This window comes from Amborella trichopoda, chromosome 6 (assembly GCF_054954075.1).
Source record: "Amborella trichopoda isolate Santa Cruz 75 chromosome 6, AtrichopodaSantaCruz75HAP2 v2.0, whole genome shotgun sequence".
Taxonomy (NCBI): Eukaryota; Viridiplantae; Streptophyta; class Magnoliopsida; order Amborellales; family Amborellaceae; genus Amborella; species Amborella trichopoda.
This window is the reverse complement of record NC_142341.1, coordinates 32937775-32964406: the sequence shown is the minus strand read 5'-3', so window position 1 is coordinate 32964406 and position 26632 is coordinate 32937775. Positions and strand designations below refer to the sequence as shown.

General features: G+C 36.9%; 1 protein-coding gene across 5 annotated transcripts in view; it reads left to right on the top strand.

Moving 5' to 3' along the window:
* Positions 1 to 26632, top strand: part of LOC18434990 (malonyl-CoA decarboxylase family protein) — a 76173-nt gene that overhangs the window by 15156 nt on the left and 34385 nt on the right. For all 5 annotated transcript variants that reach the window (XM_020667718.2, XM_006845047.4, XM_088868720.1 and 2 more), the window contains exons 7-10: positions 109 to 199; positions 20299 to 20357; positions 20433 to 20510; positions 21535 to 21618. In XM_020667718.2, the coding sequence (XP_020523377.1) occupies positions 109 to 199; positions 20299 to 20357; positions 20433 to 20510; positions 21535 to 21618 (312 nt within the window). The remainder of the gene's footprint in view (positions 1 to 108; positions 200 to 20298; positions 20358 to 20432; positions 20511 to 21534; positions 21619 to 26632) is intronic.

Genomic DNA, 26632 nt, shown 5'->3' with positions numbered 1-26632 from the left:
TTAGAATATCTTCCTTTATGTTTTTAGAAATCTTGAACATAACTTGCTTGTGCGAGTTGTTCCATATTTTTTGTTTTGTCTAAATGTTTTTATGTGGTTTTCCTTTAGGCTGTGCATCCTATCAATAATCTTCAAGATTTAAAAAGAAGATTAGGTGTTGGCCGTCGGTGCTTTGGATATCTACACCCTGCAATTCCATGTTCGTTTTTCTTCCTTTGTTCTTGCATTTGATGATGGGTTCATTTGCATTCTTGTTGTTTCTTTGTATCTGAATAAGAAGTGTAATATGTGGGATTGAATCTTCATAGATGTGCTGAAAAGGTAATTTGTCGTACGTTCCTGATTTTTATGTCATTTGTGTTAGCCAGCTATGAATGACATAAGTCATCTGTTCAAATTTTCAATTTTTATCATATAGAGGCCCATTTTTCCCAGGCCAATTTTTTGTGAGTACACTTGTGCATCAAATTCTGACTGAATGAAGTACTTTAATTTTACCCAAAAGGACTTTTGTGTCATTTGTGAAAATTGAAGTTCAAGGCTTCATTTTTTCACAAATGACGAATTTCGAAGCATCTTTGATTATTTGATTTGGCATTAAAGGACATCTATAAAATTTTTTAGGACTTGAAGTTCTACTAAATTTTAGAATTAATCTTATCCTCCTCAAAAAGAGTCAATTTTGCACTTATTGTATAAATTTGAATAAAATGAAGTATTTTGAATGTTTAATTCAAAATTTATGAATTGAAACAATGCGGTATCATAAGCTATACAATTATTGTTCAAATCCTTGAATATTTTTACATGATTATCAAATCAATGTTTGTTGGTAATTTAACAGCTCGTCAACTTCTGTGTTGAATTAGGTATTCTTTTATAGTTTGAAGTGAAGAAATATTTTTTTGGTCTTTTTTCATGTGGAAACTGTTGGGATTTGTGTCCTTTAAAGGCTGTGAGAGAATGTAAAAGACATTTATAGTGGATCATTGATCCAGATTACTTGAAGAATTATTAAAAAGTAGTGAGAAAACAATCAGACACATGCAATTTTAGAGAAGCCTAAGATTTCCTTCCACACTCAAGCCTTAGGCTTATTTTTTCCCATGACAAGTCTTCTTTTTCTGAAGAGACGAATATGTGATTGTTCCTCCAGCCCATCCACCCCCTCTTTTATGTTGAAAATTTATTGTTTTAGATAATATTTGTCCATACAATTAACTTTTGACCAGAAGGTCTCAACTTAAGTATAATTTGAAATTAACCTCTCTTACTTGAATTAAAATTTCTAAAAAGTTCCTAACGGGTACAACAATGAAGTGAGTTAAAAAAAACTGAAATAGCCCCCAAATAGCTACAAAAACTATTCAAACTATTTCTTGCTCTTCTTGTTATTCTTGGAAGCCCTCCTAGGGTTTGCATCCCCTGAATATGAGCAACAATAATTTGTCGCTCCCAAAGAAGATACTTATGACTACTCACTAAGCTTTGATCGTCATCATTCTCCCAAGATTGAGGAGAACACGCCCTTAAGTTCGCATCTTCATCTTCATGCACCTCCGGACCATGATATGTTGACAAATCAACAATGTTGAAGATATCCGAAGTCTCCATATGTGAAGGTAAAACAACCTTGTGAGCATTGTTGGCTAACTTCTTCAAAATCTTGAATGTTTGTGCCTTTTGATCATTCAACTTGTTGTACTTGCCCATTGGATGCCGTTCCTTCCTAAGATACACCATTACCCAGTCTCCCACATGAAACTCCTTGAAACGGTGATGTTGTCCCCTGCTTCCCTGTATTTGGCTGTATTTGCTTATAGACTAGCACACAGTTATTCATGCATTGCTTTCATCTGTTCAATGAAGTCCTCTACAGTAGCATGACCCTCTCCATTGGCTTGGATAGGAACCAAGTCAAGCAACGGAGTAAGGTTTTCCCCTATACCACCGTGAATGGACTCTTGCCAGTAAACCTATTATTAACATTGTTATAGGCAAACTCGGCTTGATGCAGTTCTAGGCCCCACTATTCTTCTTTTCCCTCACAATATTTCTTAGAAGATTATCAAAAAGATGGTGTACCACTTCAGTCTGGCCATCTGTTTGCAGATGATAAGCACTACTAAACTACATCCGAGTGCCCAATTTCTTCCACAAAGTTCCCTAAAAATGGTTGAGAAACTTTGTATTCTGATACGAAGTCATCTTCTTTGGAACACCATGTAAGCTCACCACCTCTTTGAACTACAAGTTAGCAACATGTGTGGCATCCAGGGTCTTCTTGCAAGGCATAAAAATGAGCCATCTTTAAGAATCCATCCACCACCACGAATATAGAATCTATATCTCTTTGATTCTGTGGAAGTCCCATGATCCCATCACAAAATCCATGCTAACATCTTCCCAAGGTGCATTAGTAGTAGGAAATGGAGAGTAAAGCTCAGTATCTTTAGCCAGCTGACACGTGCGACACCGCACAACAAACCGCATAACATCTCTCGTCAATGTTGGCTAGTAGTACTTAGACTCCACCAATACTATAGTATTTTCTCAATCGAAATGTCCACTAAGGCTCTACCCCATGTAGCTTTGCTATTAGAGTTTCTCGAAGGGAACATGTAGGAATACAAAGACAATTTTCTTTAAAGAGAAATCCATCTTGAATTAGAAAATCCCCATTGACTCCACTGCAACGCTGGTCCCATATCTCCTTGAAGTCGTCATCATACGTAAAGATTCTTCATAAACTTGAACCCACTAATAGCAATCATCATAATAGTTGTTAGACCTTTTACTAAAGGAAAATGGTTTGATAGGGATGCAGCCCTATTAAAATAAGTAAATCCTCACCTCATAAGTCATAAAAAATTGCAAGTCAAGCATTGGAAAACATTTACATCAATCATCTCAACTTGAACATTACGGTTGTAAAAAATCAGGATTTCAAGTTATAAAAATAGTGTATATTATAACATATTATCTAGACCGTCCATTTTACTTTAATAATGTGTGTTCACAGATCCATAAGATCTGTGCCATTTTTTGAGTTTCAAATTTTATTGTCAGCACTAGAAATTGATTTTAGAGCCATCATAGAGATTTTCATCGCCGAAAGTACGTTTCAGGCGAGGATTTGAGGCGAGGCTTTATTTTGTTTTTATAAAGCCTAGTCCTTAAAGATACCTCGTCCTTTACTAAAAGCATCTGCTACTTTGTTTTGATTGCCTACCTTATGTCGAATAACAAACGAACTCTTGCAAATAGGCTACTCTTCGAGCATTGTCACTGATTTATTTTATGTTGCCCATTAATATATTTCAATGCTTCATGACCTGTGAATAAAATAAATTCCCTCTTAATCAGGTAATGCCACCAATGCCTTAGGCTTGAATAATAGCATAGAACTCCACATCATAAGTAGAATATTGTTGGCGGCTGTCATTTAATTTCTCACTGAAGAAGGCAATAGGTTGACCTTCTTAGCTAAACATTGCACCAATTCCAACATGCAAAGCGTTATGATCCAACTTGAAGACTTTATCAAAGTTTGGAAGAGCTAATTCAAGCGCCTTAGCCATCTTCTGCTTCGCCAACTGAAAACTTTTCTCGACTTCATCAATCCATACAAATCCCCTTCTTCAGACAATCTGTGATAGGTGCTATGATCAAATTGAAGTCCCTTATAACCCTCATGTAGAAAATAGCTAACCCATGAGAACTGTGGACATCATGTACTGTATTAAGAGTAGGCCAATCCTTGATAAATTCTACCTTCTTATGGTCAATCATAATTCCTTCGGCTGAAACAACATAACCGAGAAAGATTAGGCTGTTTGTCTTGAATTTGCACTCTTTGAGATTCACATAGACCTGCTATTTCCATAACAAGTCAAACACCAACTGTAAGTGCTCCATATGCACATGCTCACCAATGTTTTGCACTAGAATATCATCAAAGTATACCACCTCGAAATTGCCAACAGGCTTGAACACATGATTCATGATCTTCATAAAAGTATTGGGCACATTGGAGAGGCCAAATGGCATAATTGACCACTCATAAAGGCTCTTTCTGGTTTTGATGCCGTCCTCCAATCATCTCCAGGTTGAGTACGGATATGACGGTACCCACTCTTCAAATCTATATTTGAAAACATAGTAGCACCAGTCAACATATCTAACATATCATCAAGGCCCAAAATTGGGAAGTGGTACTTGATCATGATCTTGTTAATGGTGCTACTATCCACACACATGCGCCAGGTCCCATCCTTCTTATGTTGGGCTCTGATACCAATTTGATCCAGAGAACTTGAAGAAACAATAAAAATTAGGAAGAAAACAGCTAGACACATGCAATTTTCGAGAAACCCTAAGGTTCCTTCCACCGAGGGCTCAAGCCCTAGGCTACTTTTTTCTTAAGACCAGTATTCTTTTTTTGAAAAGAGGAATACATGATTGTTCCTTTAGCCCATCCACACCCCTCTTTTATGTTAGAAATTTATTGTTTTGGACAATATTTGTTTGTACAATTAACTTTTGAACAACAAGTCCTAACTTAAGTATAACTTGAAATTAAAGTCTCTAACTTTAACTAAAATGTCTAAAAGTTCTTAGCCGGTCCAACAATAAAATGAATTAAAAAAAAAATCTAAAATAGCCCTTAAATAACTAAAAAAACTAGTCAAACCATTTCTTCTTCTTCTTGTTCTTCTTGGAAGCTCTCTTAGGATTTTCATCCTCCAAATATGTGCGAGAATAAGGAGGAATCTGTTGCTCTTAAAGAAGATACTCATGGCTACTCGTTTTGCTTTGATCGTTATCAATCATACACTTCAGTGGGAGTGTTGTTGGGGTTATGTGGCCATTTAAAGGCCTTATGAGAGCATGTATATCTAGTGTTTCAAAAAGCGGATCGCCCAGCGCTTGGGTGTATCGCTCAGACCTAAGCAGCCAAATTAGGCAGGTATCCTCGGCGCCCGCCTAGGCGGCCGCCCAAGGGCGGAAATGCCACTCGTTGAGGCCATTTTTGAGTCATTTTGGGTCATTTTTTTTAATATATAAGGTACAAAATTGTGGGTTTTAGGTTTCAAATGAACTTAAAACCCATTAAAGGCTAATTTAGAGAGAGAAAAACCCCAATTTTTTATTCTTTTCTTATTGGGCCGCCCAGGTTCTAGGCGCCCGCCTAGGCGCTGGGCGGCCTGGACCCCCCCGACCGCCTAGGTGCCGCCTAACGCTTTTTGAAACACTGTGTATATCTATGAACATTGTAATATAATAACTTTAGTTGGAGTACGATTCAGAGGGACCAAAGGGTCAGGGTCTAGAGGAGCTGAAGTTGGTAATACTAATGTCAAGACTCAAACTAAGTTTGATGAGCTACGGCGGGTTGCGTTCTAAAACCTTATGGTACCTGGCATATAGCACAACTGAGAAGGGTTAGCAACCCCTTGATGAGGTCGAGGAGATGCCCAAGGTAGTTGGCATTGGGACTTCATGATTCTTGTGTGTGATTGGTAGGCATTAAGGGACAAGTGCCAAATCCTCATCATGACCATCACGCGGCATGTACATATGATAGCTGTATTGCGAAGGGAACATCATTGACGGTGTTGCATGTACATGTGCGAGAGATAGCTCCCATGCACTAATTGCATTGTGTGTGCACTGGGCTGTGCGATTTAGGCTTATCTCTGAGTGGGAACCTGCAGTCCATAGACTAGGATTATATTCTCATCACCTATTGGCTGGATTCGGTAGCCCAATCATGAACCCTTGTGATGGACTATGAGTCATGGGAACTACTGGGTCAGTTTGAGAAAGTAAGTGTGGGACGTGATCACTAGGAGAGATGGAGTGCCTATGTATTTTTGCATTTTCCATAATGAAGTTGGTTATGAATCTCATCGAATTAATTTAGAAATAATTAATGTGACTATAAATGATTTTTAGATTATTAAAATAAATTGTGGGTTCACTAGTACTCATAGAGGTGCATGCCCCAGTTTTCTCTCTCTTTCCTATTCTTTTGGCTTGTGTAAGAAGCCACTTATTTAATTTAAATAAAACAGGAAGGTTTTGTAATAAGGCTAATTGACTTTTCAAAAGAAGCATATGTAGAGATTTATTGAAAATAAAAGGCAATTGTATTATGTTTTCTCTACATTGCATGTTTGATGAGATTGGGTTATAGAAGCCGAGGGATAAGGTTTTAACACTTTTCATAAGGTCGTAATGGTTGAAGATCTCTCACCCTACAAGTCTCCTATGATCAATGATCAAGATCAAGATCAAATCTCGATAAGGACGGCTAAAACCTAGAAACCTTAACCTTAACTACAAATCTATAAAAGATTTCTATGGGGGACAATCTCTCTAGACCTTGAGCTAGCTCTCTTTCTCTCTCCTCAAGGTGGCACACCACCTTCTCTCTCTCATCCCTTTAACTTTCTCTCTGCATCTCGTAAAGTCTTTGTCTCTTAGCCAAGAGAAGGGGTATGTCCCTACCGTTGTAGAGATTTAGAACGGTACGCCCCACACAAAGTATGTGAAGAAAGGTCCCATAGTGTGGTTAAGATCTCTCACCCCACAAGTATGGCTAAGGTGGCACACCACCCTCTCTCTCTCATCCCTTTAACTTTCTCTTTGCATCTCGTAAAGTCTCTGTCTCTTAGCCAAGAGAAGGGGTACACCCCTACCATTGTAGAGATCTAGAGGGGTACGCCCCACACAAAGTTTGTGAAGAGAGGTCCCATTGTATGGCTAAGATCTCTCACCCCACAAGTCTCCTTTGATCAATGATCTAGATCAAATCTCCATAAGGATGGATAAAACCTAGAAACCTTACCCTTAACTACAAATCTATAAAAGATTTCTATGGAGGACAATGTCTCCAGACCTTGACCTAGCTCTCTTTCTCTCTCTCCTCAAGGTGGCACACCACCCTCTCTCTCTCTCTCTCATCCCTTTAACTTTCTCTGTGCATCTCGTAAAGTCTCTGTCTCTTAGCCAAGAGAAGGGGGTGGGTACGCCCCTACCGTTGTAGAGATCTAGAGGGGTACGCCCCACACAAATTTTGTGAAGAAAGGTTCCATAGTTGTTCCACATGCTCTCATCCTTGAGGGTATCAATCCAAAGCTTCATATACTTGTGAGATCTAAGAAAGACTTTGATCTTGTGCGCCATCGCTGGAGGAGACCCGGTCCTTGGGAGTAACCTGAGGCAAGGTATGTGGTATTATTCTATTTCATGCTCTATTGATTTTATCCTAGTGTTATGTAATCTTTAGTTGCATGTTATGAATTAGTTTTATTTTTCATGGCAAGCAATTGAGAGTCCTTGGCATTCTTTGTGTTCTTATTGATTCATATATTGTATTTGGATATTTGTAAGTGATCGGTGGTGAAAATACAAGAAAAAGAAAGAAAAATTTTAATCGTGTACACTTGCCTGGGTCACATAGTCCTACTCTCAAGTGTGTATTGTTTGACTGACCATGGGTGTAATAATCCTGAAATTTGAAAAAAAAAAAAAAAAAAAAAATGATAATAATAGTGTTAATAAAATAAATACAATAAAAATAAATAATTAAATCAAATAAAATAAAATACATAATGAAATATTTAGAACGATAATTCTTGGTGACAAAATGCACCACGAGGACCATCTTTCTCTTACGCAAAATTACCCCTCAATTTAAATATGGACCCAGGCTTCTTGGATATTTGATTAATAATTCAAAGTTACTATTTTTCAAATAGTTTTCTTTTTTATGCTAGTCCATTCCTTTAAGGTGGACCTTTGGTCCATCAGCTCTTTTATCATAATTGTATGCAAGCGTCCAAAACTTTTCTTCTTGCCAGCGTAAGTAAAGCTGACGTGCCTCCATAAGATGCTGCTTAATTGTAATGTTGTGTGGTGGCAGTACCATATATTGCAGTTAACCCTCTATTGACACACTTAAATGATGTGTGACGTTTTGCATCATGCGTGTTAAGCCATGTATGCTTTATAAAAGAAGTTGTCCTTTGGTCTAAAGAGTATCACTGAAAAGCCTTTCGGGTATCGTACTTTCTCTCTCCCATTTTATTCCTCTATGTGTTCAAGATTTATTGAGACAGCCTAACTATCTCTCATATGTGATAGACAGTTGAAAACCTCGTGTGTCTCAACCCAAGCCATTTTTATTTTTTTTGTTCAAATCCAAAGCTTTACTTCCTCTCAGGATTTTACCCATGGTGCTCTCATCGCTCTTCTCTCTCTAACCGAATTTTATCGAAGTTCCCTCGCAAATATTTTAGGTAAGTGATATCATCTTCCTAAAAAATAGCCTGTTTTTAATAAATAGTGATATTTCCGTCCAGGATCTTTATTTTATAAGTTTTGTGTGTAAGTGACTTCATTATCTTGAAAAATAATCCATTCTTTTTAAAAATGAAATGAAATAATTATTTCTGCTTATGATCATAAATTTTAGGCGAGATAAATTTCATGCGCACGCGACCTCGTTATTTTGAAACATAACCTTTTTAATAAAAATTATGATATTTTATCTATGTTAGAAATTTTGAATGCTGTAAATTATTAAAAATAAACTTATTTATTTTTCTTGTCTATTGTTAGAACATTTTAGATACTGTAAAATTATTAGAAATAAATGTGATATTTCTGCTTTTAGTAAAATTGTGATATTTCTTTCTACTGTTTTTGAATATTTAGATATTGAAAAATTCATGTGCAAATGATTGCCTTATTATTTAAAAATTGATATTTTTGCAATTGATTACAGCCTTGTTGTGAAATGTTTATTTGTGAATTGACATCCCATAAATATTGATAATTCTGTATTCTTGAATTTCTATAAGAGTTTTTCTATACATATTAAATTGGCAATTATGCTAGAATGTGTTTACGAACTGCTACGTTTCTAAATTTGAGCCCAAAATATTTGATTGGTTATTTTTGAAATGTTATTAAAAGTGACTGTTATTAATGGTTTCAGTGAAATTCATATTAATGATTTCAGTGATATGTTGAGTACATGATATTGCTGCTTTCGAATGTTTAAAGTGATTTAAAAATACTTTAAGTATGCAAGTGGACTCATCTGGTTCGTCGGTGAGGTATAAGTAGACTTATCCGGGACGTCGGTAGGGATTAAGTGGACTCATCCGGTACATCGGTGAGGTATAAGTGGACCCGTAGGGATTAAGTGGACCTATCTGGGATGCCGATAGGGATTAAGTGGACCCATCAGGACGCTGATGGGGTATATAGGTGACCTACTTGGGATGTCGGTAGGGTAGTTTGTGAAATCTTTTGAATTATGCATTGATGTTAAAATGTGATATGCATTTCAATTATTCGGATTATACTTAATTATGCATTTGTTTGAAAGTGAAACTGTTAATGCATTCCTGTTAATAGATCTCCTTTTTGAAAATATTGATACCTTTCAACCATGATTATTTTTAGGATTATGATGATCACTTACTGAGTAGCCAAACTCATCAAACTATGGTAAACATTTTTCAGGATAACTGTGGTTTCATTTTGAGTGCTCGTCGGGATCAACTCTCGAAGATATTGTTGTTGTGCTAGCTTAACTTTCTTTTGTTACCTTGTAAGAATTCGCCACTGTAAATTTGTCCTATCAATAGATGTATATATGTTTTGTCTGTCACATATCAGGAATAACAGTATTGTAAATTCTTGGGGTGTGACAATTATGGTATCAGAGTAATAGGTTTAAGTTTCTTAGGAAATTTAAAAAGAATGTTCTTAAAATCGCATTTATTGCGTGTACAGACTGAGACGAAGTCAAGATCCAGAATAGCTGAAGCTAATATGGAAGGAATTCACAAAGCTTTGGAAAATATGGTTGCTTTAATGCAACATCAGACGGAAAACAACAATCCACCCAGGCAGTCAGTTATGGGAAATGGTGGGAGTGATATTGAACAATTTAAGAAATTGAGCCCACTTTCTTTTAAGGGTGTTGTTAACCCACTGGAAGCCGATGAATGGATTATGCAATTGGAGAAAATATTCGAGGTTATGGAATGTCCTGATGATTGGAAGGTGGCCTTGGCAGTTCTTATGTTAGAAGGTGAAGCACAACACTGGTGGCGAATGGCAAAAGAAGTATTGATAAAAAAAAATAAACTATTGACTTGGGAAGTATTTCTAGAGGCATTTAATGAAAAGCATTTCCCAGATTTTATTCAAGACAAAAAAGAAATAGAATTTCTGGAATTAATTCAAAGAAACTGAACAGTAGCACAGTACGAGGCCAAGTTTACTGAATTGGCCAGGTTTGCACCACATATGATTAATAATGAGGCAAGAAAGGTGAAAAAATTTGAAAGGGGTCTCAGGCCAACTATTAGAAGCAGAATATCAGTCTTAAAATTGATAACTTATACTGAAATAGTAGATCGAGCCCAAATTGTTGAAAAAGACTTCGAAGATTACCAAAAGACAAAAATTCAGAAAAGTCATGTTAGACCCACGCCATCTAACCGACAATAGTTTGAATGGCCAAATAAGAAGCCAAGGCCCTTGCCACTTCAAAGTCCAATAGAACCATGTAGAAAATGTGGGAAAAACCATGGATCAAGCCTTTGTTATTGGAATACCGGAGCCTGTTTTAAATATGAAAAATTGGGACACCAGATTAGACAATGTCCTAGCTTACAGACGCAACAGCTTCCAAAGCAGGGAGAGATAGCTCCAAAGCCTCAGATGAAGGGAAGAGTATTTGCGATTACCGAGCAAGACGCTCAGGCCTCAAAATCAGTGATCCAAGGTACTCTTACTATCTTCCAAAAAGTAGCTCATGTTTTGATTGATCCTGGATCTACTCATTCATTTGTGTCACAACACTTTGCATGTCACTTAAAGGTAAAATCAGAACAATTAGAATACATTCTAGAGGTAGCCACACCGATGGGAAATTCAATTGACACCAATATAGTGTACAAGTCCTGTGTAATAAAGATAGAAGAAAAGGAACTGTTGGTTGATTTAATGCTCCTAGAAATTCAAGATTTTGATGTAATCTTAGGCATGAATTGGCTTTCTGCATACCATGCAAGTATTGATTGTTACAAGAAAATGGTTACCTTTAGTATTTCGGATCAACCAGTATTTTACTTCAATGGTATCAAAGAAGACTCCCCATCATATTTAATCTTCTGTATTAGAGCTAATTGCCTCTTTCGAAAAGGGTGTTAAGGCTTTCTTATCTATATCAAAGAAGATAGGAAGGAAGAGATAAATTTGGATACCATTCCGGTCATCCGAGAATTTCCTGATGTTTTTCCCGAAGAATTACCAGGATTATCGCCTGGCAGGGAAATTGAATTCTCTATTGAATTATTGCCAGGGGTAGCCCCAATTTCTAAGGCACCTTACAGAATGGCACATGCAGAGCGTAAAGAACTTAAACAACAATTGAAAGAATTATTAGATAAAGGTGTTATCAGGCTCAGTGTATCACCTTGAGGTGCTCCGGTATTGTTTGTTAAAAAGAAAGATGGGACCATGAGATTGTGTATCGATTATAGACAGTTGAACCAAGTGATAGTGAAAAATAAGTATCCATTACCTAGAATTGATGATTTATTTGATCAATTACAAGGATCACAAGTGTTTTAAAAAATTGATCTTAGATCTGGGTACCATCAGCTTAAGATTAAAAGTGAAGATGTTCCCAAGACAGCTTTCAGAACGAGGTATGACCATTATGAATTTTTAGTCATGCCTTTTGGATTAACCAATGCACCGGCTGCATTTATGGATTTGATGAATCGAGTCTTTAAGCCCTTTTTGGATAAATTTATTGTGGTATTCATCGATGATATTTTAATTTATTCTAAGAATCAAAAGGAACATTAGCAGCATGTAAGAATGGTATTGCAAATATTAAGAGAAAAGAAATTATATGCCAAACTTAGTAAATGTGAATTTTGGCTTGAACAAGTGACATTTTTAGGACATGTCGGAAGGTCTATCAGTTGATCCTTCAAAGGTTGAAGCTAGTTTTAATTGGAAACAACCAAGTAATGTGACTGAAGTTCGAAGCTTTTTGGGATTGGCAGGATATTATAGAAAATTTGTAGAAGTATTTTCTCGAATCGCAACCCCATTGACTCGATTGACACAGAAAAATGTCAAATTTGAATGGACAAGTTAATGTGAAGAGAGTTTTCAAGAAATAAAAGCTCGATTAACTTCAGCACTTTTTTTAACTATTCCTGAGGGGAGTGGGGGATTTGTGATTTATAGTGATGCTTCACATAAAGGCTTGGGCTGTGTATTAATGCAATATGGAAAAGTAGTGGCATATGCATCCAGACAGTTGAAAGAATATGAGAAAAAATATCCAATTCATGACTTGGAGCTGGCTGCAATAGTATTCACTTTGAAAATATGGAGGCATTATCTATATGGTGAGCAATTCGAAATATACACGGATCATACGAGCTTGAAATACCTCTTCTCTCAGAAGGATTTAAATATGCGACAGATAAGATGGATGGATTTCTTAAAAGATTATGATTGTACAATCCATTATCATTCAGGAAAAGCTAAAGTTGTGGCTGACGCTCTAAGTAGAAAATCTACAGGAGTCTTAGCTCATCTAATGATCCAAGAAATGCGATTGTTAGAGGAAATAGTGGATTGGCATCCGACTCCGTCCATTAATAGTGTGGTAAGTATGATTGCCAATATTAAGGCAGAACCCCAATTAATCCAACAGATCCGATCGGCACAAAAGAAAGACCCTCAGTTTATAACAATTATAGAAAAAGTGAAGCAAGGAAAAAGAGATGAATTCTCTATATGTAGTGAGGATTTGCTAAGATTCAAAGGTTGGGTTTGTGTTCCGATTGATGGGAATGTGAAGAAAGCTATCTTCGAAGAAGCACATCATTCTCGTTATACGATACATCCCGGAAGTATTAAAATGTATCAGGACTTGAAAAAAACCTTTTGGTGGAATAATATGAAAAAAGAGGTAGCACTATTTGTGTCTAAGTGCCTAACATGCCAGCAAGTAAAAGCTGAACATCAAAGGCCCGCTGGGTTGTTGCAGCCTTTACCCGTGCCAGAATGGAAGTGGGAGCACATCTCTATGGATTTTGTCTTTGGCTTACCTAGAACAAATTCAGGACATGATAGCATTTGGGTCATTGTGGACCGGCTGACCAAAGCTGCCCACTTTCTGTCGATTCGCACGACGTACACTTTGGATCGACTGGCCCAGTTGTACATTAAAGAAATAGTGCGGTTGCATGGAGTTCCAGTCAGTATTGTATTAGACAGGGATACACGGTTTACTTCTAAATTTTGGGCTAGGCTACAGTCAGCAATGGGGACGAGACTCACCTTTAGCACTGCCTTTCACCCCCAAACTGATGGACAAACGGAGAGGATCATACAAACATTGGAAGATATGCTGAGGGCCTATGTCATCAACTTTACAGGAAGCTGGGATGACCATTTACCCTTAATTGAGTTTGCTTATAATAATAGCTTCCAAGCCAGTATTCAGATGGCACCATATAAAGCTCTGTATGGAAGGAAATGCAGGTCACCCATCTGTTGGGATGAGGTTGGTGAAAGAAAACTTTTGGGGCCAGAAATTGTCCAGGTAACCACAGATAAGATAACATTAATTCGAGAAAGGCTCAGGACAGCTCAGAGTCGGCAAAAGAGTTATGCCGATAATCGACGGAAAGATCTTGAATTTGAGGAAGGTGATCGAGTTTTTCTAAAAATCTCACCAATAAAAGGGCATTATGAGATTCGACAAGAAAGGAAAGCTGAGCTCACGTTGCATCGAACCATTTGAAATCTTGGAAAGAATCAAAGGTGTCGCTTATAGACTTGCCTTGCCACCCGAATTGGCAAACGTCCATAATGTCTTCCATGTATCTTCACTGCGAAAATATCAGCCCGACCCATCCCATATCTTGAAATATGAACCTTTACCGATCAGAAAGGACCTATCCTTCATTGAGCAGCCAATTTTGATACTGGATTAACACAAGGAGATTCCTTTGGTCTGTGTATTATGGAAGTACCATTCAAGAGAGGAGTCGACTTGGGAACGAGAAGACGATATCAGAGAAAAATATCCCTATCTTTTTCAGTAATCAGGTACACAAATTTAGAGGACTAAATTTCTTTAAGGGGGGAAGAATGTAATAATCCTGAAATTTCAAAAATAATAATAATAATAATAATAATAGTGTTAATAGAATAAATACAATAAAAATAAATAAATAAATAAAATAAAATAAAATACATAATGAAATATTTAGAACGATAATTCATGGTGACAAAATGCACCACGAGGACCATCTTTCTCTTACGCAAAATTACCCCTCAATTTAAAGATGGACCCAGGCTTCTTGGATATTTGATTAATAATTCAAAGTTACTATTTTTCAAATAGTTTTTTTTTTTTATGCTAGTCCATTTCTTTAAGGTGGACCTTTGGTCCATCAGCTCTGTTATCATAATTGTATGCTAGCATCCAAAACTTTTCTTCGTGCCAGCGTAAGTGAAGCTAATGTGCCTCCATAAGATGCTGCTTAATTGTAATATTGTGTGGTGGCAGTACCATATATTGCAGTTAACCCTCTATTGACACATCATGTGTGTTAAGCCATGTATGCTTTATAAAAGAAGTTGTCCTTTGGTCTAAAGAGTGTCACTGAAAAGCCTTTCGGGTATCGTACTCTCTCTCTCCCATTTTAATCCTCTATGTGTTCAAGATTTATTGAGACAATTTAACTATCTCCCATATGTGATAGACAGTTGAAAACCTCGTGTGCCTCAACCCAAGCCATTTTTATTTTTTTTGTTCAAATCCAAAGGTTTACTTCCTCCCAGGATTTTACCCATGGTGCTTTCACCGCTCTTCTCTCTCTAGCAGAATTTTATCGAAGTTCCCTCTCAAATATTTTAGGTAAGTGACATCATCTTCCTAAAAAATAGCCTGTTTTTAATAAATAGTGATATTTCCGTCCAGGATCTTTATTTTATAAGTTTTGTGTGTAAGTGACTTCATTATCTTGAAAAATAATCCATTCTTTTTAAAAATGAAATGAAATAATTATTTCTGCTTATTATCATGAATTTTAGGCGCGATAAATTTTATGCGCACGCGACCTCATTATTTTAAAACATAACCTTTTTAATAAAAATTGTGATATTTTATCTATGTTAGAAATTTTAAATGCTGTAAATTATTAGAAATAAACTTATTTATTTTTCTTGTCTATTGTTAGAAAATTTTAGATACTGTAAAATTATTAGAAATAAATGTGATATTTCTGCTTTTAGTAAAATTGTGATATTTCTTTCTACTGTTTTTGAATATTTAGACATTGTAAAATTCATGTGCAAATGACTGCCTTATTATTTAAAAATTGATATTTTTGCATATGATTACAGCATTGTTGTGAAATGTTTATTTGTGAATTGACATCCCATAAATTGTGGTAATTCTGTTTTCTTGAATTTCTATAAGAGTTTTTCTATACATATTAACTTGGCAATTATGCTAGAATGTGTTTACGATATGCTACGTTTCTAAATTTGAGCCCAAAATATTTGATTGGTTATTTTTGAAATGTTATTGAAAGTGACTGTTATTAATGGTTTCAGTGAAATTCATATTAATGATTTCAGTGATATGTTGAGTACATGATATTGCTGCTTTCGAATGTTTAAAGAGATTTAAAAATACTTTAAGTATGGAAGTGGACTCACCCGGTTCGCCGGTGAGGTATAAGTGGACCTATTCGGGATGCCGGTAAGGATTAAGTGGACTCATCCGGTACGCCGGTGAGCTATAAGTGGACCTGTAGGGATTAAGTGGACCTATCTGGGACGCCGATAGGGATTAAGTGGACCCATCAGGATGCTGATGGGGCATATAGGTGACCTATTTGGGATGCCAGTAGGGTATTTTGGGAAATCTTTTGAATTATGCATTGATGTTAAAATGTGATATGCATTTCAATTATTCGGATTATACTTAATTATGCATTTGTTTGAAAGTGAAACTGTTAATGCATTCCTGTTAATAGATCTCCTTTTTGAAAATATTGATACCTTTCAACCATGATTATTTTTAGGATTATGATGATCACTTACTGAGTAGCCAAACTCATCAAACTATGGTAAACATTTTTCAGGATAACTGCGGTTTCATTTTGAGTGCTCGTTGGGATCAACTCTGGAAGATATTGTTGTTGTGCTAGCTTAACTTTCTTTTGTTACCTTGTAAGAATTCGCCACTGTAAATTTATCCTATCAATAGATGTATATATGTTTTGTCTGTCACATATCAGGAATAACAGTATTGTAAATTCTTGGGGTGTGACAACGGGTTAGGCAGTTTATGGCTCTGGTCATATCGAAAAGTCTTACCCCTGGGTAGGTTTTGGACTTTACTTGGACCCAACTTGAGACCCCAAGACCCGACTCAGTATGGGTCCGAATATGGGTCTAAGGTTTGTATCTGACGGGTCAGGTACAAATCCAAATTTTGGACCTGAATAGTAAATCGGGTCGGGTTTGGGTACGGGTGGACCCAACTAAGACCCGACCCCTGGTATTTTAAAATATTATATATTACTTTATTTATGTACATTTATAAAGGTTTGTTATATATTACTTTATATATGTACATTTATAAAGGTTTATTATATATTACTTTATATTTGTACATTTATAAAGGTTTATTATATATTACTTTATAAATATACATTTATAAAGGTTAAATATATACATATGTTATATATATTAATACATAATGTTTTGAGTTTTAGAAACCTGATCCCCACCGTAATTTTATGAAGATGAACGGTGGGGATTGGATCCTCTCTTCTCTCCCTCTGTCTTTCTTTAAACCCACAAAATCAAAACTCAATTTTTAGGGTCTCTCTGTAAAACCTTAACCCGTGGCCCATCTTCCCCATTGTTCTGTGGCTGGTGGCTACGAGTGCTCCTCTCTGTCTCCCAATAGTTGTTCACAACAATAGGAACTTGGAACAAATCCCTCAATTCACATGGAAATTTTGAAAACTGTGAGCTGAAGAGAGAGCTTTCGCTGCAACATATCACCATAACCGTCGCCACTGATCTCAGTGACCTTTCGTTGCAACAGATCGCCATAGCCCATCCATCTTTGCACAAAGACCCTGGATCTTAGAGATATCTTGCTTCAAAGATATTTCTTCCTATCTTCTCTCCCTCTCTCTCTCTCTCTCTCTCTCTCTCTCTCTCAATAGTTCCCTAAAGTTCACACTGAGCACATTGTATGCAGCAACTACCCTCATCATCATTTACACACTCTTTTTGTTTATTTCAATTGTAGTCATCCTAATTTCAATCTTTTTCAATCACTCCTTCAAACGATTCCATGTTATCTTTTCCGTTCGTCATTCATACTCCATATGGTTATTTTGCTCCCTCATATAAAGGATTTGATGGTTGGCTTGGCCGTACTGTTGTGGCTTTTTTAGGATTTGGCTCTTCTACATCAGCAACCTCTGATATGTGATGCACTAACTTGTACAAATGATTGGTCGGGTCCCGTCGGTATGAGTCTTGCAAATAATATTGGGCACTGGTCTGGGTCCGGGTCCCGACCCATCCCCAACCCTACCCTTGGGCATGTGGTGCTACCGAAAAGGGTTTATAAAGGGTCATACCTTTTTGAGGTCGGAGTGATGCCCAAGGATAGTTGTTGGTCAGGAGAGTTGTGTGGTCTCTTATGTGTAGGCCTGTGAGAGCAAGGGCTAAATCCTCAACATACTTCCACATGGCATGTACATATAATAGCCACACTGCGGGAAAGCAACTCTATAGAAGGACACATGTATATGTGCATAGATAAAGTTCCCATTGCGCTATAGTGATATGTGCTTGGCTTGCTCTTGAAAGGGGAACTGTAATCCATATTCTGGAACTGCAGTTCCACTGTTTATTGAGTAAGTCTTCTCGACTGTTTGGTTTTATTTTTTAATAATATTTTCATATTTTCTGTGATTTTTCATGAACATCATATGTACTTAAATTGTTAGTAGAAGATTGGTTTTTATTCCTGGTTTGTGTCTATTCATTTTGACAAAAAAAGGTCCTGGATTGTATTTAGGGTTTTAATTTTCATTTACGGCAGGGTCTTGTGGCACTTGTAAGAGGAATTCAAATTCATTAATGAAGAAACGAAGAAATTTTTTTTTATTCTATAGTGTTGAATTCCACATAGCCACATCTTTCAAAAACCTCATTATATGAAGAGGTTCAAGTTATATATATAGAACATCTGTTTCTTTTCTATTAGTCTCGATGGAGTAACCATTAAATCACCAAAAAGTCAAGGAAAATGGATGCTTTATGAGTATGGCGGTACGTCAGTGGGCATGACTGAATGAGGTTAGTGTTGAAAATACAATTATCAATGGGGTCATTCTCGTCAGTTTGGGTAACAATTGGCAAGCATTGCTCTAGAGCTGGAGATTCAAATAAAAGAAGAGTGATTTTTGTATTTTGACCACCTGCATGCAGGAGGGGTTCCTGTTAACCTGAGTTATAACCTTTTTACTTATTAAAGTTCCAAACCTATGGTTCTAATGTTGCTGTGATACTAAGTTCATGGGCAATGTATTCTCACTAACTATGGAAAATGGGATAAATCTGTTATTTGTAAGTTTTACTTGGGTATAATCACAAATATTCTTAGGGAATAATCCAGTAAGTCTTCTTTGCTCTTTAGTTTTGTTTTTCAGTCATATTTGCGTGTTTATTATGAATTTTCAGGAACAATATTTGTGTCTTAATTACTAGTTTTTGTTCTTGGCTTGTGTTTATTTAATTTGGCAGTAGAATGAAGAGACCCTAGGTTGTATTTAGGGTTTTATTTTTCATTTTCAACAGCATATGGTGGCACTTGTAAGTGGATTTCAGATTCATAATAAAAAAAAAAAGAATTTTTTTTGATTTTATAGTCTTGAATTCCCCATAACCACATTTTTCAGTTGCACATATTTTGAGCTATATTGAAGGTATTCTTGGTAAGGACATCTATTTAGATGTAATATGTCTCTTGACTGGGCTGATTATGTAGTTGATTTCCAATCAACTGCTGGCTATTGACTGTGGAGGGGCAAATTTGGTTTCTTGAGAAGCAAAAACCCGAGTATAATTGCGTGCTCCAGGGCCGTAGCATAAGGTCAACTGTATGTGAAGTCTTATGGTTATGAGTGCTCCTAATTAGCATGGGAGTGCACAGCACATCACTTATATCTATGCACTGTGACAACCAAGCTGCTTTCTCCATTGCCACTAGTCCCGTCTTCCATTTAAGAACAAAACACATTAAGGTTGATTGTCAATTTACGAGGGACTAAGTAGTATACCAGGATTAAAGATCAACTAGCTGATATTTTTACCAAGCTAGTGGTCTTCTTTCCCGCTCTATGTCTATTTTCTTTCTTTTGCCCTGGAATTGTGTTCTCTCCATCTCTCTCTCTCTCTCTCGTTCCCTCTTTCCCAATTGCAGCCACAACTTCCCTTCTCTCCTAGGGGTCTAGATCCTCAAACTTTTCAGTCTGTGTATAAGGCCAAAAAGAAAAGGAAAAAACAAACACAATATTCCTTTGAAACCCAAATAATGTCTACAATTTTGTTCATGAATCATTATATTTGCAATTTCTGTTCATTATTGAATATTGGGGTTTCAACTCCTCTATGGCCGTCCCAAGCCGGTCACACCGGTCCCAAGCCTGGATAAAGGAGGAGGGTTGTGTTCGGTAGGGCAGCAAGTATAAAATTTTGCTACATCTTTTCATGAATCCTGAACCTGTTAGCTGACCCCCAATAGTTTGGATTAGGCTCGGATGATGATGATGATGGTGATGGTTGAATATTGGGGTTTTATGAGCAGAGTAGCACATTGGGTACATGCAATCGTTTGATTATTTTGAAATCTGTTTGGTAATCATTTGGCTTTCATTCATATTGGACGACTTCAATCGATGCTTGAGTTAGTCTATTAACAAACAGTTCTCTTAATATGCATGACCATACTTCACATGGATAAGTTCATACTTACTAGTTGTTCTAGTGACTGCTTCCTGGAAATTGAATTCAACTCTTTTGATAGTTCACTATCTGACATAGTTAGAAAATAGTCATTGGTATTAGAGTAATTCTCCTCTTAGATTTGCTAATTTTGTGCTTCCAATCATGTAAATAATGTTTATACAGGTGAACCTTTGATTTTCATCGAAGTTGCTCTCTTGAAGGATGTGGCACATACAATACAGGTTGTTTGGTTCTTCAGATGTTATCTAATTCATCATTATCTGCAGCTGGATTTATTGACCTTTCTCTGTGGTTAGGAGGTTTTGTGGGATGAGCCTCCTATTCTCGAAAATGATGCTACATGTGCCTTGTTTTATTCTATATCTTCAACCCAGGTGAAAATTTCAGACCTCTCTATGAATATAGAAGTAAAATTGCGTTATACACTTTTAATGTCGTTGCAGTTCCGCCCCATGGAATTGAATGGTACTTGGAGTTGAAATTTAAGATAAATAGTATTTTTCTTCTTGCTAGTATGGATCATATCTTCACCACTGTATGCAATATAGTAGATCGCTTGGGGTATGTGTTCAGTGATTTTTTACTTGGTTTTTTTTTGTTGTACATGTCTGGGTGGATATACTTCCATGTTATTATGGACGTCTTAGTATGGGTTTGTAAACACCTAACTTTTGAGTGCATCAGAAATAAAAAACGTCTACATTAATGGGGTTCTTGGAGGGGTAACTCAGGAGTTTCCTTAAAACCCATCAAATATGCTTCATTTGGGATGTAGCAAATTCAACTAGAGACAGTCCTGGATATTATCCCCTTAGACCCAGTCTAGGCATTTTCATTATCTCCATGGTCCATGGGATCTATTACAAAGATTTCTACTGCTTAACATTGAAGCTACGAATGGGGCTAACTCATGCACACTCCTAAAATATGGGCTCGAGGGTACGATGTAACATTGTAACCATTGTGTTGACAAGCACAAACATTGAAGTTAAAAATATAGCATCATGGAAAAAGAAAAGATGGAAAAAGAAAAAGAATAAAGAAGATGAGGAGTGTAGAGAGAGCAATAGGCTTAGAGAGAAGAGAAAAAGAATAAAGAAGATGAGGGATTTATAGAGAGGAATAGGCTTAGAGAAAGAAAAAATAGAAGAGAGAGAAGGTGAGAAGGAGAGAGAGAATCACGTAGAGACCATGATGTACTTGAGGTAGTCTCCTTATTCTGAGGTTGCTTATACATTTCATTTGTTTGTGTGTGTGATTGTTTTTCTATCTTGAAAATTATGTGATACCCACACTGTCCCTCTTTTTCTTTGGGATTATTTGGAAAAATGTCATTCAAGTACTATAGTTTTTTTGGGAGTTGAATGCACTAATCAAGTTGATGATTCAAATCAACAGCCTGGTCTATCAGGAATTAACCTTGGGAAGTTTCTCATCAAACGCGTGATTGAGCTGGTTCGACGAGATATGCCATGTGTTTTGGTATGTACTGTTCCAAAGGACAATATCAATCTCTGTTCTTGTAATGTGTGTTGTTTTTAGGGAAATGGTCACATAGGAAGTCCCATGTATTCGGTTGTATGGGAGTTCCATCCCCATCCATTGGATTAGACATTTAATGGGTGTAGCGAAGGTGGTTACCAGGAGCGGTTTGCTTGTTATCGGTTATTTGAGTAACCACCATTCTGCCAACCATTGGATCTCTAACCCAGCACTAGGGACAGAACTCCCAAGTAACCAAATACAGAGGACCTGCTACTTGACTATTCCCTTTTTCTAAATAGTCTTATGGATAAATGTACTATATGTGTCCATGTGTATTTTCTGGTAAATTTTGATAAGTTCTGTGAATGTTGGTGCTCCATTATGTGTTATTTTCTTCTGTAATATTGCTGTTATTTAGTGGGAGTATACTACAATTAGGTCTTGACTTCTTGACCAATGCTTGATGCATGCACCTGACTGACAATGTATATGCTGGATAGAGATTTAGAAATTGGATTCTTGATGCTATGTAGGCATGCTCATATGGTCCTTTTGAAAACTATCATTTGTTGTATGTGTCATGGAATCTTCCATGAAACAAGAGTTGATATCCTTTCGTGTACCACAAATGAGCTTTTCCCAAGTGGTAACCCTGTAATAGTTTCTCTTTGCTTCTTTTTGCATGAAAGGCCCTTTAGACACTCATCGACATAATTATGATGTTATCATATTCTTATACTGTTTGACAGTAAGAGTGTTTCAACCTGGTCTCTAGTATGCATTGCTCCATTGTGCAAAATTAATTCGGGCATCATTCCTCTTTAATTTGTGTTTAAATATCAATCTAGAAGTAGGAAACCGGATGAAAGCAAACAAAAGCTGGCATCTGGTCCACTTTCTTTCTCTAGACCTTCACATAATGAACATAAATCTATTTTACATTGATATGGAATGATTCTTCATTGAAAGCAACCTCCTTTTTTGAAATCAGTAAATATTCTGATTTCAGTAATGATCATGAAGGAGTATCTCTAATTCTTTGGCATTGAGGCATATTTAACCGTCATAGATAAGAAATGTATGAGGACCTTTCCTTTGTTTGATTATTTTATAATCTTCCAACACATGCGTTACTATTGTAAAGTCCCTAACATTATATGCTTATTACTATAGTTGCCTATTTTGGATAAGGTCTTTCTGGGGAACCTATGAGGAAACTTGGTGGTGGAGTGATGAGGGGAATGATGAGGTTTAGAAGGCCATTAGCTAAAAACGAACATTTTATAAAACTTGGCAGTATAATTGAAATGATCAAAACTTAGAAGAATATAAAAATTCTAAGAAACGCTGAACAAATAGTAAGTAGTGCTAAACTTAAGGCATATGATAATCTATACAATAAATTGGGAACAAGAAAAAGTGAAAAAATGTCTTCAAATTAGTAAAAATGAGAGAGAAAAAGTGTCGGGATCTAGACCATATTAAATGCATTAAGAGTGAGGATCAAAGGGTCTTGGTGAAAGATGAAGAGGTCAATGAAAGGTAGAGAATTTATTTTAAAAATTATTAAATGACGAACATAATGGGAACATAGCGGTAGAAGGAACCATTGGTATAAATGAGGTCGGAGGTCATAGATGCATTCGTAGGATTAGTATATCAGAAGTGAAAGAAGCTTTGAAAATGACGAAGATAGGAAATGCTTTAGGACCAGCTGGTATCCTGATGGAGGTTTGGAAGTGCATGGGGGAAATTGGCATTGACTTGTTGACCAAGCTGTTCAACAAGTTGTTAAGAACAAAGAAAATGCCAGATGAAGGGAGGAAAAGTACTGTGGTACCTATCTACAAAAATAAAGGAAACGTATAAAATTCTGTGAACTATCGAGGGATCAAACTTATGAGCCACACTATGAAGCTCTTGGAGAGAGTGATTGAGCAACGACTAAAGCATGAAAGGAGTGTATCAGAAAACCAATTCGGTTTTATGCCAGGGAGATCAACAATTGATGCTATTTTCCTAATTAGACAACTGATTGAGAAGTTTAGAGCGAAGGAAAAAAACCTTCACATGGTCTTTATTGATCTAGAGAAAGCTTATGATAAAGTACCTTGAGATTTGATTTGGTGGGTGTTGGAAAAAAAAAGGAGTCTCGAGACACTGTTTCGACTTAGTGAGAGATATTTATGATGAAACATTTACTAGTGTAGTGGTGTGCACACAACTAGTGAAGAGACCAGTGAGCTTTCAGTGACAATAGGTCTACATTAGGGGTTAGCATTGAGCCCATACCTCTATCGTAGTTATCGACGATTGAACTAGGCACCTACAAGATGAGGTACCATGGTGCATGTTGCTCGGAAATGACATAGTTTTGATCGATGAGATCCAAAACGGTGTCAACATAAAGTTAGAATTTTGGAGGGTTGCTCTAGAATCTAAAGGTTTTAAAATTAGCCGGACTAAGACAGAGTATATAGGATGCAAATTTAGTAATAATAGAAGTAGAGATGAGTAAGTAGTTAAGATCGATGATTAGGATATACCAAAAAAAACACACTTTTGATATCTTGGGTTGATAATCCAAAAAAATGAAGAGATTGGGGAAGATGTCGTACATAGAACTAGAGCTGGGTGGGTGAAGTGGAGATGTGCAACCAGAGATTGATGTGATCGCCGCATACTAATGAAGTTGAAGAGCAACCCACCAATATGGCAGTGCTTTCATTTAGCACACCATTTTGTTGTGGAATTTGTGGATATAAAATTTGTTGCTTTATCCCTTTATTTTTTATGTAGTTCTTAAATGCATGAGATGAGAATTCACCTTTGCTGTAACTACAAAAGAACAAAATTGGTTTACACAAATGGTTCTCAACTAAATTTTTAGATTGTGAATGTTTCAAATATTTTGAGTTTTTTCCTTAAGGATGTAAATCCAAGTATTGTCATCACCCGAGCCTTATCCCAACTATTTTGGGTCGGCTACATGAGTCCTGTACGCTCTATCAAAGGCCATTTTCTCAGTCAGACCATAAGTCACCATATATTTTGTTACTACTTCCATCTATGTTGTTTAGGGCTTTTCCCATGCCCTTTTAGATCCTAAATAAATTCAAGTATATCATGAAAAGTCATCCAAAAATATTACATAATATTTGTTATGGAAAGAAGAAGCGATAGATGTAGGTCTGTAGATAGAATGAATTAATTCAAGAGGTGAGGGAGCTTTTTTATTCAAATTGGAAAAGGGGATTTGGGAATGTTTACCTAATGATTCCAACTCTTAGATAACGATGGGATTGAACCCTCTTTACAAAACCTAATGACTCACTCATGATTGAGGTGAGCTCGATGTTAATGCCAAATATTGACATCCTCACTTATTTGAAATGAAGAGACTAACAATGGGAGCTTCATCTATTTATCATTTAAGACATATAGATGTTATTGCCAAATCCCTCAACATTGTCCCATACAATAGAGGTCGGTGTAAAAACAAAGTTTGACTCATTTTCTCGAGTCGATTAAGAAATAGAAATGAGAGTACACTTGATTTTAGGGGCTAAAAACGCATTATTCAATAGACGGGACCTTTGGAACAATTTGCATGGACTTTCTTACATGTGTGATGGGAAGTGATGACCCATCTCCAGTTATTACAGAATCACCACCAGAACATCGGGTAAGAGTTAGAAATTCGCTAGATCACCTGTAACATGGTTTAGCTGCTCCACTGTTGAGAATCGATGCTTGCTCATTCGGGGAAGACAAATGTCATGACTTCCATTGAGTGTTTAGGGCAGCAGCTTTGTCTTCTCAATACTGATAGCAGTCACAAATTTGTATCCATTTTTCGTGATATTATGCATGGATCAACATGGTCAATTCATCTGAAAAAATTGCGGACGATTCTTCTACAATGGAATCTGATAAGTGAGATTTCGAGTAATTATTTGAACTTTGTCCCTTCTGATTGTAGCGATAACAACAGGCCACTATGGCATGATTTCTATCATCATAGATTTGACGTGCCACCCCGCCATACCTTGGATTTGCATTTTGTGGATGGTAATTGGGCGTAGAAAGAAGGAAACACACTTGGTTAGGTGGAAATGGATGCAATCTTCCAGCTCTTCCACATCTATTTCCAGAACCCCATCCATGTGGACCTCATCGACCATTAAATGCTATAGGGTTGCTGGCCGTGATCGGCACATCATGAGAATCTTGATTCTAGATGTGTTTCAGTGTAGGTTGACTGTAGAAGAGGGACTCATGTGGTTCTAGTAATGGGCGTAGTTACGAAAATGTGGAAATGAAAGCTTAGCAGTTATTGAGGTGACAAACATTTTGTATTCATCCCTCAAACCAGCAAAGACATTATACTTTCTTTTATCACTGATAGGTAATTGGAACCAGTACATGGAGGGATCTCGCAGTATATCGAAGCAATCCTATGCCTGAGAGTGACGCAGTATAGACATGTATCAGAAAAGTGAAGAAGGAAATCTCCCTTCATGTTGAAGCTTCTAATCCCACCACTTTCTTAGAAATGATTTCAAAGGTGGTGAAAATTGAGAGTCTGTTAAAACACCATGGTGGAACTCATGCTCAGACTTCAGGGGGAGGTCAAAACCGGAATTTCACCAATAGCAGACCTAACCCTCGTGCTGGCCAGCAAAGAAATACGGTCAGCGTAGAGGTTACGACCACACCCATTCTACCTAAACTCCCAACTAATGTCACTCCTCTCAAGACATTAGGCGCCTTGCGGGGAATGGTACCACTCCCAACAACAACAATCCCAGCCTCAGGGCTATAACAGGATGCCTCGCACTGCAAAACCTGTACTGGTTTGACCAATTTGAGCGAAGATTGAACCAGCAGTACAACTTTAGCAAGGCCTGGGTACCAACCCTCTTAAAAATGTTGATGGAACAAGGCATAGTGGTCTTTCTTGAACTAAAGAGACCAGATGAGGCGAGACTCACCGTATGCCCTGGCTCAA